This window comes from Phanerochaete carnosa, assembly GCF_000300595.1.
Source record: "Phanerochaete carnosa HHB-10118-sp unplaced genomic scaffold PHACAscaffold_1, whole genome shotgun sequence".
Classification (NCBI taxonomy): domain Eukaryota; kingdom Fungi; phylum Basidiomycota; class Agaricomycetes; order Polyporales; family Phanerochaetaceae; genus Phanerochaete; species Phanerochaete carnosa.
In genome coordinates, this window is record NW_006767628.1 from 1762828 (window position 1) to 1780790 (window position 17963).

General features: G+C 53.4%; 4 protein-coding genes across 4 annotated transcripts; 2 read left to right on the plus strand and 2 right to left on the minus strand.

Annotated features, from left to right (window-relative positions):
- Nucleotides 1–3284: 3284 nt before the first annotated feature.
- PHACADRAFT_189748 (uncharacterized protein) lies at nt 3285–4383 on the minus strand (the record flags this gene model as incomplete). The annotated part of the gene is made up of 5 exons (XM_007390010.1): nt 3285–3296; nt 3355–3427; nt 3861–3986; nt 4039–4223; nt 4279–4383. The coding sequence occupies 5 exons, from the start codon at nt 4381–4383 to the stop codon at nt 3285–3287; spliced, it is 501 nt and encodes a 166-aa protein (XP_007390072.1).
- A 4205-nt stretch (nt 4384–8588) lies between these two features.
- PHACADRAFT_133236 (uncharacterized protein) lies at nt 8589–12327 on the plus strand (the record flags this gene model as incomplete). The annotated part of the gene is made up of 6 exons (XM_007390011.1): nt 8589–9122; nt 9172–10074; nt 10126–10235; nt 10291–10455; nt 10515–11016; nt 11063–12327. Exons 1-6 carry the CDS (start codon nt 8987–8989, stop codon nt 12325–12327), a joined length of 3081 nt encoding a protein of 1026 aa, XP_007390073.1. The 5' UTR covers nt 8589–8986.
- A 476-nt stretch (nt 12328–12803) lies between these two features.
- PHACADRAFT_189750 (glycoside hydrolase family 79 protein) lies at nt 12804–13175 on the plus strand (the record flags this gene model as incomplete). Its single annotated transcript, XM_007390012.1, has 1 exon — nt 12804–13175. The coding sequence occupies one exon, from the start codon at nt 12804–12806 to the stop codon at nt 13173–13175; it is 372 nt and encodes a 123-aa protein (XP_007390074.1).
- Nucleotides 13176–13815: 640 nt separating this feature from the next.
- On the minus strand, nt 13816–17889 carry PHACADRAFT_189751 (uncharacterized protein; the record flags this gene model as incomplete). Its single annotated transcript, XM_007390013.1, has 2 exons — nt 13816–15478; nt 15530–17889. The coding sequence occupies 2 exons, from the start codon at nt 17887–17889 to the stop codon at nt 13816–13818; spliced, it is 4023 nt and encodes a 1340-aa protein (XP_007390075.1).
- Nucleotides 17890–17963: the final 74 nt, after the last annotated feature.

Sequence of the window (17963 nt, forward strand, 5' to 3'; positions counted from 1 at the left end):
CACCGATCAAACTGAATGATTGCTCTGCCAATCGATAGATGGGTTATAAATTGTAACCAATCATATCCAAGGAAGATTGGAGTCTTCCCTAGATTGGTAACTGCGAAAGGAAGTCGTTCTACATGGTTCTGAATTTCCACCCTTAATTCAACGAAGTCTGTGATAGCGCCACCGGCGTTATGCGTGCCATCTGCATTATAGACAGGGACCGGTGATGGCAGTTTCTTTGTAGCGATGTTGTTATCGCGGACAAACTGCGCATCAATTGAAGATCCAGTACATCCTGTGTCTAATAGCGCTTTGACTGATAAGCGCTGCTGCGTGTCCAGGGTGGTTATGATCATCGGGACATCCATCTGTGTCCCCTTCCTTCCTCGGATAAACCGGGGTTGCTTTCTCAATTCATTTAAGAAGTCTATGGCTTCTTTTTCTTTCATCTGCCTGATTTGGTTCATACAGGCTTCGGAGGCATCGACACTCTTTTTTGAGTGTACCCATTCGGTCAGCAATCTAAGCGCCGAGGCTTCTTTGCTGATTATCCATTGGCGGATCCAAGCCGCTGTCCAAGGTGTATGGCGTTGCCATTGCGTAGATTCGGTCTGATGTTCTGGTGTAGGCAATAATTTTTTATTTGGGGGAATTAAGCAAGAGGGTTGTGCCTCTCCGCGCCGCTCTGCGGACGCCCCTTTTTCTGGTATATACGTTGCTACTCCAAACTAAGAACATAGATAATTCGTAAAATTACGCTCGGTCAACTCGGCTACGCGCCCGGCTGACCGCTTGCAAAACCCTTCATGGCCGCACGAATTTCTTCGTGGATTGCCTTCTTCCAGTCGAACGGTTCTGCCGTTGCGGCAGGGGCTTCGTTCAGTGATGCGAGGGGTGTGAACGTGTTGGTGGTGGGAATTACCGGGGTTTCCGCGGCTCGTACTTGTTGAGCTTGTTGCCGATTAGGGCAATTTCGTGATATGTGACCCTGTTGACCACATCGGAAACAAAGACCCTGGCGCCACGCTTGATCTAAATCCATCGGTTGTCCCCTTCCGCCGAATGTGACACCTGTTCCGTCGCGCCGCGTTTGAACTGGCGCGGTAGCAGTTGCTGGTGCGGGTGCATTCATTTGCGCTCGCGGTGGGTTTTGCGCCTGCTGAGACCTTGGTTGAAACTGTCCCTGTCGTTGGGACTGAGGGTTTCTTCGGCGATACTGTTGCTGATTCAGGTCGATACGCGCGACCCGTTTCTTGTAGAGTGCATATGTGGCGGGGAGTTCTTCCGATGAGTTGTACAGAAGCCGAATGATGTCGGCCCGGAGTGCTTTTTCTAGAAGCGATTTGAGTTTCTGGAAATGCGCTTCGAAGTCGTGAATATTCGCCTGGAAAGCGCACAATTCGAACTTCGAAAAGAACTCTTGCGCCGATAGCGTCCCCATCTGCATTGCTTGCAAACGGTCGTAGGCTTCGGCCTGCTCGTCGATTAGAAAATGTACATCCAGATCCGCCCATAGTTCCGTCGTGGTCTGGATCACCGTGTCTTCATCGGTGTCGTATTTTTTCATGTATGTGGCGACATATTCGCCAGCATGACCTCCTTTCATGTAGGACAAGATCATTAAGACCCTGTCGAATTGCTCAGGCAGTCGCTTCCTTTGCGTTACTACATAGAGCTTCATCTGTGTCTTCCAAGCGATATACTTGGACTTCGTGCCATCGAAGGCATCGGGCTTCATCGCGCTACCATTTATGAGCGCGGCATTGTCTTGGTTCTCGGCCATTGCGCCGGGGTCAGATGGGGATGAAGGTGGGGTGGGAGAGCGTCGGGAAGGTGGGTTCGAAGCTTCGGAATCTTCTACTGTTTCTTCCACGAGGTCTGGAAGGCCTTCTGGTGGTGCTTCGGATTCTCCGAGAGTGATTGAACGGAGATGATCAGTGACTGATTCGAGAGTATCTCTTCTGGTTCTGGGTTCTGAACCGGATGCTGTGGGTTGTGGTACCACGATAGATTCTGAGGGTGTTCCTGTGCTAACTCTCGATAGTGGCTCTCCGCGTAGTCCTTCTCTACACCGAGGGCAATGATTACTATTATCCAGAAAGTGCGGGCAAGGTTGTTGCGCGCAGTACCGTAAGTCGTTACCGCGTAGGTAGACGGATCTCCCTTCTAGCTCTCGATGTGTATGTCCTCTACAATAGCAGGACGGCGTGGTCATAGGGTGTCGGGTCCGTGGAGCCGGTTGCAGCAATCCCTGGGACTAATCGTGTTGTAACGACCAGATCAGGGGTAGAGTTCGCCAAAGATAGGATTTTTTCGAAAAAAAGAATCGAAACACTATTCTTAATACAGTTCTAGGAATAGTATAGCAGCCCAAAGAGCGATTATGTCTCTTCGGTCCGACACCCTGACAGGGATCGTCGATCTAACTGCTATCTCTTTTCCGACGCCCAGCCTCAGCCGGTTGCCACGTCGTACTCAGGAATATCCGCTTGCACTGCGCAAAGCGTTTAACACCACCTATGGTAGGGCGGTGTACGATTCTAATTGGACGGAGCTCTGTCCAGCCGCCTAAGGGCTGGTGATTACAGAGGTGGCTTTGGGGTGTGTGATGTGGTAAAAGACGCGCAAGTGCACGGAGAAAGGTTCCAGGGGTCCGGGTCTTGATGCGATAGAATTCGGTAGGGTTAGGAGCTAGGGTGAGAGTCGGATGTGTGTATAGGGTGGATTGTCGTGTGAAGATGTGTGATGGTTGGTGTGAGAGTGACGAGGATCGTCGTAGGGCAGTTGGTGGAGACTCGAGCTAATGTCAGCAACTAACAATCCAACTGGACTGAGCTACGACAAAGCTGAGGAGACAGGCGAGAGGAATGTGAGTGAGGAAAGACCAGCTCGAGTCTGGCTTGTTATTGAGCAGTACAGGCTCCTTATATACATGTCAGACTGAATACCTAGAATATCCTACAAATATACGGAGGTGTATAGAAAGTGAAAGAATACCATGGAATCCAGGAGAACCATCCAGATTGTGTAATATTCATGACACCATGCATAGCCTGATATATCTCATTTCGTACCAATAAGCTTATCGGCTGAGGCAGAAACTGCCACCGCAGATTGTCCTGGGGCAAAGGGCAGTGACCCTCGCGTACAGCGAGAAAATCGAGGGATCAGTACCTTTAACTCATGACAGTTTCACCTTTTCGGCATTCGCATTACAAGAATTGAAACAAGCAATGACAAAGCAGTAGGGACAAGTCAAGTCATGTGCGTATGAGTGGAGGCGGCACGTCAAAGCATCACTCTTCGTCCTGGGAAGGCACGTGTCAAAGTCGTTCTGCAAATACAATGAGCAACATTTCGACATACGGAGAATTCATCTTCTGGCTCTTCCTCTCCGTCAGAGTCGAGGGCATCCCACGGAACGTCCACATCATCCCAGCTAGAATTCACCAAACGTCAGACATCTCGCAATTGCAACTGGATGAGTTACTTGCCGATTGCCTTCGACTGCATTGGGATCTGGGCTCGTGCGGCGTTTAATAGGCGGTGGCTGGATGGCCTTCAAGTGGTACAGCAGTGTAAATGCGTCAGAGCCTTCCTGGTAGCCTCTACGGGACATTCCTGAACTGCCTTTGGTTACCCAAGCGATGTGCGCAGAGGCTCCCACTTGGGCAGGAGTGTCGGCACTCAGGATTACACGGATGGACTCTGTCTCTGCAAAGGCTATACGTTAGAGGCTTGCCTTGACAATTATCAGTAAACGCTCACTTTTGCTCGACAGGTACAGAAAATAGCCATCGCAGATGAACACTTCCTTGACAAGCTAGAAATTCCCCTTCCGAAAGAAGCTGCTGACAGATCCGCTGGCTAACGCCTCTTGGAAGAACTCGTCCGGCACTATGCTCATACGCAGATTGTGCATGACCAGAGATGCGCCCCGATGGTTTTCGAACTTGATTTCCGCGGAAAACGTGACATTCGCGTTGCTCGAGGCTCCCCTGCGAACATCATCAGCAAGAAACGACGAACAGGCAGCCATAATGTGCATACGAATTTGCGTCGGCTCTGGCAGCCACTTGCCTTGCGTGAAATGAGTGGACACTGTAGAGCTCCTCGGAGGGCTGAACAGTCACAGGGTAGTTCTCCGCCATCTCAGCCATCTTGGAGTGCCTGTAGATATTGCCAGCCCGTTCGAACTGTCCGGACTTCTTGTCGATGGTGCCGAAATCACCAGCCTGTTTCGAATAAGATTAACCTCCGCAGGTAGCATCAAGTAACGCCGTTGATTACCTGTATAGTTTTGGGCGGGTCCCAGTTGGCCCACTTGGATGACGCCTCCCTAATCAAGTCAACATACTTGCGAGAAGCCTCTGACTTTTGGAACCATCCGAGCATGGTGTCAGCGGGAAAGGACAGCGCACAGTAAGGTTATGAAAGACGACACCTTTGCTCGTTCATGCCGCACCCGTACATATAGTGTGCAGAGCTACCTGGGAGCTACATCGCGGCTGTGCGACTTGGCGTGTAAATTGATGTTCAAGGGCAGTGTAGGGTCTGATACTCGTCAAGCGTACTTGGGAATGTGCCGGAATACCTTTCTCATGAGTTAGAAGAGTTATATTAAACAAACCTAATATTGATATCACGGTGGAGCGGCCTTGTCCGTACAGCAGGGTGGTAGTTACAGCTATTGCACTGCAAATGTGAGGGCTAGGAGACGTGAGCGTTGGCAAGGGATATCAGAAAGCGATACGTAACCACGAGGTGGGAAGCTACACGTATTTCCATGCTTCGACAGCTGCGTGTGAACCGCCTCGCCAAAGGAGACGGCCTGAATGAGCCTGGGTCTTCGCGAACACGCTGTGCTGTCTCGCGAACCCGTTAGGTTTTCTAGCATTTATTCTCCGATCGGACATGCTGCTTATGTGGATCGCCACAGCATGCAAATTGTATCCTCTGAGTCCAGTTTAAGGATGTTGCATACCATGAGTAGGCTCTCACGTCTCAGAGTTCCTGTACTCGCATACGAGACCTCATTATCATTGGGAGACTGCATTGGGACTACGGTATACTCGCCTCATTTAGCGTCGCATGCGTGCAAGAAGCAGCGCCCGCGGAGCCTGAATAAGACCCTTAACAAGATCTGATGGATAGATGCAATGTACGCACTCCAAGACAAAGCGTTGTCACGTTGTGGACCGGATGTGTTCAGCTAGCTCTTTCCAAAGCCGGAGATGACCCAGGCCTTACGCGACATTGGTTCGCCGTGCTTGTCGGCCTTGTCGACATTGCGTTGCTTCTCGTGTGCGTTATTGTACCTTTTCATCCCCCCCCCTCCGCGCATAGCCGCAGCCGTTGCAATAGCCCATAATGGTCTAGATATGCAGCTTGGAACGTGCAAAAGCTCCCAACTTCGCTGGGCCCTGGCAGGGCAATATTCTGATGTGCGCACGTTTCTTCATCTCTGACGCGGCGCTCCGCGAGGGTGGCTGAACACCTAGCTTACCGAAGCTCCGCAATGGGCGGGGCAAGTTACATTCCCCCCTCACCGTAGATCTAGATGCGTTCCAAACGTTACACTCTGATATATGGCGTTGAACACTGAGAGATTGTTAGTGAGGTGAAGGAGATATAACGAGCGCGAATCTGTTATGAGAACTGCCGCAGTGACGAATTAGAGCCGCCAACGATATGCCAACTCTGCACTTCTCGTCGGACCTAGTGGTTCCTCGCGCGCTATTCCACAACAGCCGGCCTGTGAACGTTGGATGCCAGCAGCCGATTTATGCCGCATCTCGGGGATAGAGGGGAGCCAGAGTACATGAACGTAATTTTGTCACCTCTAGAGGTGCTGGGACCGCCGATGTCGATGTGCACGCCGTGCAACGTGTGCGCGACGGTGGCTTTGCGGACACGTTGCTGAGCGTGCCTACGCGGGCTGTGTCCGCACACTGGTCCAAGTCTATCTCCTTCAACCGCATGCATACAGTCATAACACGAGGCCTTGAAGGATATTAGGAGCTAAGTATTCTCGTGGCGATGGCTGAATGAAACTACAAGAGATCGTAGCGTGATGACACATCAATTATCCAAACACAGCCAAACAGCTTCGTGGCGCCGCTTTGTAGTCTCCATCACTTGACACGCGGACAGCCGAACCGAAGACATATCGACAAAAAGCTGGCGATGTCGTGGCGATGTGCAAATGTTGACTCTATGAGGAAATTTGCTGGGGTAGGAAACTTGAACACAGAGTTGCTGTGTTGCGTTACATGGGGAATGTGGCAGTAGAAACTCAATCAATGTATGCAGAACGGGTGACAGCACGAGCACCAGGCCAATTAATGTTGAGCGCGAGCGCTGAGTGCTGAGTCACTCCCAGCAACGGAGGAATAAGCAACGGCGAACACGCCAACCCCTCGAGTGCAAAAAAAGAGAGAGAGAGTAGAGGATATCGCCTTCGTTCCCGTCCGGGCTTCTGGTAGATCATCGAGTAGAGGCGGGTCGCATATGCAACCCGCCCCGCCCTTCACGGAGCTTCAATTGGCTAGGTTTACGGCGCCCTTCACGGAGCGCCTCGCCGGAGATGAAGGTCCACTTGGAGAGTGCCAAAAAAACGCACGCAGGTCAATGCATGGCTCTGCCACCCAGCGAAGTGGGCGGTAATGTAAGATTCATCCACTACTGCCTGCTCACAGCATCCGGAAGCAGCTCTGCGACATCGAACCTTCGCGAATTCCAAGCTATACACCGAGGCCGATGTAGGCTATCGCGACGGATTGAGCAACGTTGGAGGTATGGCGAGGCACAACAAAGTACGCGAATAGCAGCGCCATGTCGATAAGGCCGACGAGCACGGTGAATCGATGTCGTGCGAGGTCCGGGCCGCCTTTAGCTTTGGCAAGAACGAGCCGAATGCGAGTCGGCTACGATGTAACGACGCATTATCTGGCGGTACGTGCAGTGCAACTATCTATCAGATCCTGCTGAGGATCTTCCTATTCAAGTTTCGTGGACGCACGAAGAAGAACTTAGTCGCCTGAGGCGCTAGATTCGGAGACAGCGAGCAGACCGTAGTCGCCTCGTTGCAGTCCGCCCATAATAACAAGGCTTTGTATGTGAGTGCAGAAACTCGCGTGGCTGTGTGACAATTGTACACGATAAAAAGTAGGAAAAGAGTCGGTAGCACACAGCCTGTTCACAGCATCCTCAGCACACAGCCTGCTCCTGACATCCTCGGCTACTTCCTTCGCTTACTTCCATATATCGTACTTAAGACTCCACACAGACAACAAAGTAAGTCTCCCCGGACCCGTCATCATTCAGTGCATTCCCTCGCACATCCAGCGTATTTCTGGCGAATAGAACGTCTTTGTTGACTGCCCTGACAGGACTCAAGCTGTCGCAAATCCGCGTCGTCACTTCCAACAACATATAGCTTCGTTCGTAAACTTATTATGTGTCTAGTTGCGACCGTCTCATGGGTATTTGAGTGCAGCATTGGCCAGGAAACTTGAACTCGGAATCTGCGGTGTCATCGACTGAGAATCTACCCAGTGCGTCGGCATATAAAGACCGTTGAGGGGTATTTGACGGCTCATCGTTGCTTAGACAGTTAGCCCAGAGTATAAACTCCAGAACGTCCAAGTCGTCATTCATTAGTGCCATGGTTGACTCGACGTGTAGACCAGAATCACCAGGTGCAACAGACGTCATTCGTCAAGCAATCATGTCGTCGGAACGCCTTCAAAATCCATCTTTTAGCGAGGACGACGACTCGACCATCAGCATGACGCGCGAAATACTTTCCCATGAGACCACCGTTGGGGCAGATCGAGTGGCGCACCTGACGACACTTTCGTCCAAGCTGCTATCACGGTCGGCCACTAGGCATGATCCACAAGACCTCGAGGACGCCATCTGTGCTGCGCGCGAGGCTATCTCCATCTCCTCTCCGTCAGAGGAGCCCGACGCTGAACTACTGCACGCCCTGGCCGAGTCACTCCTCCGTCGATTCGAACTTGCTGGTCAGCTGGCCGACGTGCGAGAAGCTTTATCTCACCACCGCATGGCGCTTTCCCTTCGTCCTCCCGGGCACGCGGATCGTTACGTCTCCGTGCTGTCGCTTGCGAGAGCACTACACACCCATTACTGCCTCACTGGTGAGACTGAGAGTTTGATCGAATACTCCAGCAACGCTCGGGAGGCCTTAACACTTTTCGACCCAACACGCCACGGGAAACTTGGAGTTTTTGCGTCTTGCTCTCCCGTAGCCCCCATCCACCACCGCCCATTGAAATGCCACCAGTGTTACGACCGTACAAAGACGACTTGCGAGGCCGTCACGAGCTTTACAGATTCAGATGACCACCAGAGCACATACACGTATCCACAACCTCCTGATTACATGAGCGTTGAATTCGTGGACAAGAAGGCACAGGAAGATTCTGAGGGGCAGCAGGAACAAAATGGAGGGCAGCGTGAACCTGAGCAGCGTAATGATGAGCCGAGAACGCTTACGTGGGAGGAGAAGCGCGCTGACGAGCGCGCGAATACTGCAGCGCTCACGGCCACCGTCCGGGGTGCTCAGACTCAGACTTCTTCCCCCCCGTCGCCGTCGCCCGAACCGTCATCCACGTCGCTACCGAACACAGTCGATGAGGACTCTACACATGCCTCCCCCCCTTTTGCTGCTGCCGACTTGCCAGCTCGTGTACTTCGGTCTCTTTCCTCCACTCCTTCAAGTCGGCCTGCTAGATCTCCAAGTCGGTCTGCTAGATCTCCAAGTCGGCCTGCTAGATCTTTAAGTCGGTCTGCTAGATCTCCAATTCGGTCTGCTAGATCTCCAAGTCGGTCTGCTGGATCTCCAAGTCGGCCTGCGACGCCACTATCGTGGACGACCGATGATACTTCTCCTCTGCAGCCTTCCAAAGCTGAGCAGGAGGGGCAGCCTCAGAAGGACGTGGAAGGCGCGGAAGACTCCGGTATCGACGCTATCATGGAGATGACTGGCCTCGAGGAAGTCAAGGCCCAAGTACTGCGGATCAAAGCTAAAATCGATACCATTCAACGACAGGACGCGTCGCTTACGGACGAACAATTTAACATCGTCATGAGGGGTAATCCGGGTACTGGTACGTTATGTGTTTGTTGGCTTCAGGACACGAGTCAATTTCCGCGCAGGCAAAACAACCGTTGCACGGCACTATGCGGGCTTCCTCGCCAAGCTCAAAATTATTCCCAGCGATAGCTTCATAGAGACCACCGGGTCCCGTCTGGCCAATAGCTACATTCTTAATATCAAGGAGCAGATCGAAGACATGCGTGAGGAGGGCGGTGGCGCAATGTTCATCGACGAAGCATACCAACTCACCAATGAACACAGCTCCGGCGGCAAACAAGTCCTCGACTTCCTCCTCGGCGAGATGGAGAAGACAGCTAACAAGATAGTCTTCATCTTTGCGGGCTACAGCAGACAGATGGAGAAATTTCTCGAGTACAGCCCGGGGCTGGCCAGCCGTGTACGATACTCGCTACAGTTCAGCGACTACAACGATCTCGAGCTCCTGCACATACTCGAGAAGCTCATCTTGAAGAAGTACAAGGGGAAGATGAAGGTCGAGGGCGACATGTTCGGGTTGTACATGCGCGTCGTGGTCAGGCGTCTGGGCCGCGGACGAGGGAAAGATGGCTTTGGCAACGCCAGAGCGCTTCAGACCCTGTTCGCAACCATCTCCGAGCGGCAGGCGATGCGTCTGACAGAGGAGCGCAAGAAAGGAGTGGGCTCGGATGACTTCGTCCTGACGAAGGAGGACATCATTGGTCCTGACCCTTCGAAGGCGGTCCTGGAGAGCGTCGCATGGAAGAAGCTGCACGAACTGGTCGGCCTTGCCGAGGTCAAGCAGTCCATCAAGAATCTGTTCGACCTGATCGCTGAGAACTATAAGCGCGAGCTGGCGGAGAAGCAGCCGATCCAGATGTCGCTCAACCGTGTATTTCTTGGCAACCCCGGGACGGGCAAGACGTTGGTTGCGAAGCTGTATGGGCAGATCTTGGCGGACCTTGGACTGTTGAGTAACGGCGAAGGTGAGATTCGGAGCAGCTTAATCGGTCCATTTGAGTTCTGACGTCTCGTAGTCGTGCTCAAGAATCCCGCCGACTTCGTCGGGGGTGCTGTCGGAGAATCGGAACGGAACACCAAGTCTATTCTGGCGGCTACGGCTGGCAAGGTCCTGGTCATCGACGAGGTATCATATACATCGCTTCATGGGTGGGCCCGTCATCGCTGACACTCTTTTGTAGGCATATTCGTTGTATGGAAGTGGGGGCGCCGGCCGCGGGAAGCAGAGCGATCCATACAGGACAGCCGTCATTGACACTATCGTCGCCGATGTCCAAAGTACTCCGGGCGAAGATCGATGTGTTCTCATGTGCGGCTACGAGGAGCGGATGCGGGAAATGTTCCAGGTAATGTCGCGGTTGTCGCAATACTTTTTCGAGATATGCTAGTATTGAACGCTTCGCAGAACGTCAATCCAGGTCTTTCGCGCCGATTTGCTATCGAGGACGCATCGCGATTCAATGACTTCACCGACTCCGAACTTCTCGAGATCCTGAACCTGAAGCTCAAGGATCAAGATCTCGATGCGACGCCTGAGGCGAAGAGAGTGGCGCTCGATATGCTTAGCCGGGCCCGCGACCGACCGCACTTTGGGAATGGTGGGGAAGTTGAGAACATGCTCGGCAAAGCGAAGAACAACTATCAGTCGCGCCAATCGAAGCTTCCCGCCTCTGAGCGATCGTTCGACGTTGTTTTCGAGCCTTTCGATTTCGATCCTGACTTCGACCGCGCGGAAAGCTCGGACACGAACCTGAGGAAACTCTTCGAGGATATGGTCGGATGCGAGAAGGTCGTGGAGAAACTGCAAGAGTATCAGAACATCGCACGCGTTACAAAGCAGCGCGGACGGGAGGCACGGAAGGCACGGCATCTCATTCCTACTAACTTCGTGTTCAAGGGACCCCCTGGTGAGCATCTCCGTATCTAAGCCAGAGTTACGATACTAACATGAAGTAGGTACCGGCAAGACGACCACGGCGCGCAGGATGGGCCAGGTGTATTACGACATGGGCTTCCTCTCATCCACAGAAGTCGTCGAGTGCTCTGCCTCCGAACTTGTGGGACAGTACGTGGGACAGACAGGGCCGAAGACGAGGCAGGTCTTCGAGCGCGCGCTTGGCAAGGTCCTGTTCATCGACGAGGCGTACCGTCTCAGTGAGGGCGCGTATGCGAAGGAGGCTGTGGACGAGCTGATGGGGCTGCTCACTAAGGAGGCCTTCGTCGGGAAGCTCGTCGTCATTATCGCTGGATACGACAAGGAGATGAACACGCTTCTGGCAGCCAACCCTGGGCTTGCAAGTCGGTTCCCCGAGGAGATATACTTCGAGAATATGTCACCGGAGCACTGTCTAGAGATACTGAGGAAAGATCTCGCGAAGGACGATATCGAATGCGCGGCGCTCGAGGCGACAAGCTCGGGCGAGTACAGGCACATGGTGTCGCTAATCGGGCAGCTTTCTTCGCTGGGCTCATGGGGCAATGCGCGGGATATGAAAACACTCGCGCAGCGGATGGTGCGTCTGGCATTCAAGTGCGCTACTGGCGATGCCCAAGGGTCCAATGGGTCCAAGCTCCCATTGCCCAGTGTAGACGCTGTTCGTTGCATAGTCTCCATGTTCCGCGAGCGTAGTGGACGAGCCCCGAAACCTCCGTCATTGTTCATGGCCAAGGACACGCCCCCCATACAAAACTTCGGCCTTCCAATGGCTACTGGCGATGCCAACGAGTCCATTGGGTCCAAGCTCCCGCTGCCCAGCGCAGATGCTGCCCGTTGCATAGCGGCCATGCTGCACGAGCGTGGTATACGAGCCCCTCAGCTACCGTCGGCGTTCATGCCCAAGGACACGCTCCCCATGCAAAATCTCGACTCTTCAATGACGACTGCGCTCTTCGCTGCACACAAAGCGCGCATTGCTTCGCAGACGTCGAAAGCTGCTACCCAGCAAGAAGAGTCCTCGCCACTACTCCAGGAGTACAATCCCGAGGTCGAGGAGCAGTGCATCACGCGGTTCGCAGCAGACAGCACGCGTAAACAGAAGGAAGCGGAGCTTGAGACGCGAAGGGCGAAGGAATTAGAGGAAGAGAAGGAGCAGAGGGCGCAGAAGAAGCTGAAACAGATGGGACTATGCTCTGCTGGTTACGAGTGGGTCAAGCAGACAGGAGGGTACCGATGCAAAGGCGGCTCCCACTGGGTGAGCGACTCGGAACTTGGGATGTGATAGCTGCCAACTGCTTCCATTTCGTACAAGTGCACGTATCTTAGAACGCTGCAAGTATTGCTTCACTAAGTTCACTTTACGGGTTGCCATCATACCAGGACTATATGCAGCAAGACTCCTCCTGTTTGCGGTCGTGAGGATGTGCCTGTTATTAGCTTTTTGTGGTGCTGATGCGCCCATTGTCGGGCCAGCACTTACTACTACTTCTCATGCCGTGTCGTCCAAAGAAACGCTAACGGCCTTCTGGATCTCATAGCGTTCGTCTGCGTGTCGGAGAGACTCTACTCGTCTGACAGAAACTAAAGCGAGAGACTAGTTTCAGGTACAGTATGTACTAGGGCGTGAATTCAACGTTCAACCACGGGAAAGACTACCGGGTAATAAACAACTTACTCCGTGCCTAGAGAGAATCTAGCCAACTCACGTACCACATAAATCTTGACGCCAGTTTGCCAAATACACGCTTAATATTCTTGATGTCGTACAACCTGCTCGAGCCGCCGCCGGGTGTTGTGGGCGGTGCAGGTGTGGGGGGCATGAACACGAACACGAACTTCTATGTGGTGCTCGCCGTGGCAGGGGCGCTCGTGAACGCGAATGGGAGCCGCGTCGACGACCTCGGCAGCAACGGCTCGCAGAGCGACTACAGCGCTGTGCACGCGGGCTACACTATCTACGACCAGGCGATGGCACATGTGCGTGCACTCGCGCTCTTCAACCACATGGACGTGTCCGCCGCCGACACCGACTTTACGTTGCCTGCGGCGCTCTTCCCCGGTGTACCGCAGCCCGACGCCGTCCTCGTGCGCCACCTCGGCGTGCCACACCCAACTGTGTGCCCAAGGTGATAGTACATACTGATGTAATGTTTGCTTCATGCTCATTCAAGTGATAGTACAAGGCGTTCCGTGTAAATACAGCCCTGCAACTTAGCCAATACACTATTCAATATTAATGCTCTGACGATACTTGTATATTGGGAGGTGATCAATGCTACAATACCAGGTGCAATATTGCTTAGATGGGGTGAACTACAATTACACCTCAGAGTCGCTACGAGAGTGCTCCTGAGACTAGTGGTTACTACAAGAATGCTTCCGGAGCAGGAACGTGTCCAGTGCTTGCTATAGAAGGGGGGACCATTCCCCGACTGCCACTTCGACCTCTACACTGGCTTCATAATACTATGTAGCAAATTTATTTCTCCCTGAGGAACGACTACAAGCCTAGGATGCTGTATGGGTTCACGGGACAAGATAGTGCGCGAGTGCGTGGATCGTATTCAAGGGAGGCGCTTCGAGGAGTAGGTAGTAAAGTACGCTACAGCTTGGGCTTGGCGGATGGCGGGCGGTGCCTCAATATAAAGACAGGACACGCTTTGTTTCTGTCAGTCCATCCAAGTATATTCGTCACTATCACATTTGATACACAAGCATATTACAAGAGCGGCAAGCAACTCGTTGGGAACTACTTCAGAATACTGTACGCTCAAGCTCCGATATGCACGAAATTGACCCATCTCTCCAAACTAACCTTTCTTCGCCGCATCTCCTTCGTAGCTGAGCACAATGCTCTCGCCGCCTTCTTGAACCCAACCTCTGATGCATGAGGTATGTCTTCGTCGCCTCGCTCTTCGAACAATGCGCGATAAAAATATTCGGCGAGCGTCGGCCCATCTTCATCGCGCATCTGCCACACCGTCCCCACTACGCTCCGGAAGCCCGAGAACTGCATCGCCGCTGCCAGGTGAAGTGCCTCGTCCATCGCACTGCCCTGCGTTTGTTCCGCGGTGTGACATGCCGACAAGACGGCTAGCTCGGCGTTGTGCAGGCCCACTTTAACAATGTCCAGCAGCGTGAGCCGTTCGTCCCCCGAGAGGATGAGCGCCGAGTCGAAAGGCTCACTCGCTTTGAGTGTCCCGTGGCAGGCAAAGTGCACCCATGGTCGTTCTGCAAGACCGGCGACCACCGCATCACGGTTGCACCCACTTCCGATGGCAAGTGTTAGCTTGTCTTCCGTGAAGCGTGTGCGAAGGACCTCCACTTCGTCAGCCACCGCTTGTAGCGACTCGTCGAGCAGCGCGACCCCAAGAATGCCTGCGTGCTCTACCGGTCGGTATCCACCAGCAGGCGCCGTCCGGGCTTCGATAAGCGCAGTGAGCGTTGGAGTGTAGGATGGGATATACAGGTCCGGGAGGTACACCTTCGTCTTGGAGGATCTCGGCCCTGGCATCGTGAGCGGACCTGCAGCGTGGAGCGGGAGAGCCGACACCACAGACGTCGGGCACCACCATATCCGAGACCCTTCCTCGACTCCGAGCTCCTTGAGCATCCCCACGACGGGATCGACGAGAAGATTGCCGAGAGTTTTGAGAGTGAGCCGCAAGACTCGATCGTACTCCTTCTGTGCCGAGTACTTTAAAATCTGACGCGCTTGGAGCAACTTGTTGGATAGTTCGATGGATTGCTTGTAGAAGGTGTCGGACAGCTGGATATTGCTGATGTTGTCGCCCGGGCCAAGAATGATGGCGTCTGACCGAAATATGCTGCGGTTGACGATGATGACCGGACCTTCTGCTGACACCGCCTTGAGTTTGTCGTAAGAGGGCAGCTTCAGAAAGTCAGGGAGCTTGATGCGAATTTGCTCGATGACCCCGTTCAGTTCAGCCGTCAGACGTTCTTTCGTCTCCAGCATACGCCTATATGGATCTCTGCTTTCCTCTATGGCTGAACCACCTACAAATGGACTCGCAGAAGTATTGAGCGTCTCTAATGCGCGACTCTTCTCCAGGAAAGCGTCCCGAAGATGGACCGAACCTTCGTCGGCGGCCAGTTGGTCGAGGGGAGTGCGCAGACGACGGACTTGGGACCAGAGCAATGCTCTGCCTTGCTCTAGCATCTCGACGGCGAGCTTAAGATCTCCCTGGCCGATTGCGTACGCTGCAGCATTTGAAGATAGAGATTTGGCTTCTCGAACTGCCTCGTGCTGCAATTCCAACGTCGGAATGCATGTGAGATACTGCTCCAACAGCTCAAGGCCTGTACGGTAGGCCTCTAGTGTCGAAGGGTGGTTTTCTAAATGGGCCATTGTCGTCCATTCTATCGCGACCTCAAGCCGCTCTAGACGACCAGAACCTGATTGAGAAACAGCGCTGGTTACGGGTGTAAATATGAGTTTATAGCTATGCTGAAAGACAACATACCTCTCTCTAGCATAAAATATGGCGTCGGAGATATCTGTCTCGCTGCCAGTGTCGAGATATCTTCGAAGAAGAGCCTTATATAGCGCCAGCAATGGTATTCGACGTCCCAGGTGATTCATTCCTGGAGGATAGGACGACAGCACCCTCCGTGCCAGATCAATGCACTCGTCGAGGTCCTCCAATCTCCCAAACGCTTCATATCGGTTGAACACAGCGTAGCACAGCGATATACCAGGGTGAAGATATGGCTGGCCCATACTAGACCAATCGGATATGGCCCCCCGGAAGTGGTCAACAGCTTTGTCCAACCATTCAGACTCGCCGGTCAGCTCATGTTGGAGTCGGAAGCCCACAGTGGATTCGACGGTAACGCTGGTGGGCGAATAAAGGCGTAGTGCATGTGCCTCCTCCGCGTACCGTGCGCACTCCTCCATTTCTTGAGGATCCTTCGTCTCTCCGTAACGGACATATAAATGTGCCTTCAGATGTTCCAACACTTCGAGACGTTCGGGAGATTCGGGAGCCAGCAAAGACAATGCCTCGCGAAGACATGAGATGCCGCTATCCACGTCCCCAAGCTGTTTCGTCTCAACGAACCGAGTGGCAAAACGGAACGATAGGTCAACCAAAGCGCCTGGGCGGCGGGAATGGCCTCTCGGATACAGTGACAGAGTATCATAGGAATACCGGATGGAATCACTGATATCGTCTAGCTGACCGGTCAGACTAAAGCGAAACATCAAGGTGCGTGCCAGAGCTGATTTTGAGTTCGAAAGAGTGATTGAATCGACCAAGTCGGGTGCCATCTGGAGCGTTTCCCGTGAGTAGGCGATTGAACGATCTAAGTCTTCCATATTGCTATTGGTACAGAATCGTCGATAGAGTACATCTGACAGAAGGCTCGAGATATGTCCACGGCGGGGACGACCTGGACGACAAAGCGCAAGCGCTTCTTCACCGTAGTCTATGGCCTTGCTCAAGTCCTCCTGCTCGTCACGTGCGACGACCATGAAACGCACATTGAGTGAGAGGGACAGCCTATCGAGTATCTCCGCACATTCTGGCGCACAAGGGCCGTAAGCAGACAGCGCTTCCTTGTGGCGTGCCACGCATTCCTCAAGGTCATCGAGAGAGTCTTCGGGTAGCATACCAAAGCGGATGAACAAGGCATCCGCTAGCCTGCTGAGAGCTACGGCACGGACGGTGACCCCGGATGGCAGGAGTTCAACGGCTTCGTGAAGAGAGGCGATAACGTCGTCTATATCTTCTCGTCTGCCAAAGAACTCAGTGCGCGGCTCTTCAGCGCGAACGGCAGTTTCGGGGGGCAGTGATTCGACGGTTTCACGAGGAGAGACAACGGCGTCGTCTGACTTAGAGCTTCCTTGTGGCTTGGCATAGATAAAGCGAATGTATTTCGCATAGGCGAGATTGATCAGGGAGTGCGGGCGGTTGGGATGACCTGGCGGACAGAGGGCAAGCGCTTCACTGCCCATTGAAATGCTCGCCTCTAGGATGAGTTGTTCTTCCAGATATCTGAACAAGGTGAAGGATGCGGGAACGAAGGTGCTGTAGAGCGCCAGAAGAAGGGGTGCTGGGGAGAGACAGAGTTCGTAAATATCCCCGCACAGGAATACCGACTGAACCAGGTCTTCGGGCTTTCTAGCGCGCTCGAAACGAGCCAGAAGCCCAGCAGCCAGAGTCACCCGTGTTCGAGAACGATCAAGACGCCCCGTGTGGCAAAGAAAAGTGGCTTCCTGTGCGTATTCGATGGCTACCTCTAGATCAGCAGGTTCGCCCTGTTCCTCGTACCGAGAGAGCAGCGACCGCGAGAGAATATCTAGCGACGCGGCCCGCGCGGGCGACTCCGGCGGACAACACAAGACGGCTTCTTGAGCATATTCAATACACTGGTCCAGTTCGGGGGAAAGATATGTTTGCTTGAAGCTGCTGAGCATCAATGCAGCTACGGTGGTAAAAAATGTGGGCTGGTCGTGGGACGCGGAATCGAAGAGTGAGAGGGCGAGACATCCGAACTCGATGGCGTCGGTCAATTCCTGGGATTCGCCAGTGTGACAGAAATGGGTATGCGATGCTTTTGCGAGCGACAGCAGAGAATGGTAGCGGTCCGGATGACCGTGAGGACGAGGGAGAAGCGCTTTGCGGTGGAGGGACACAAACTCTTGCACGTTTGTCAGATCGCCCAGTTCCTCATATCGTGAAATCAGCGACTGCGAGAGGATGTCCAACGACGCGGCCCAAGCGGGCGACTCTTGCGGACAGCATGAGACAGCTTCTCGGGCATATTCAATGCACTGGTCCAGTTCAGAGAAGAGCCTCGTTTGCTTGAAGCTACCGAACATCAATTCAGCTACGGTGGTGAGAAAGGTGGGCTGATCGTGGCACGTAGGATCATAAACTGAGAGAACGAGAGAAC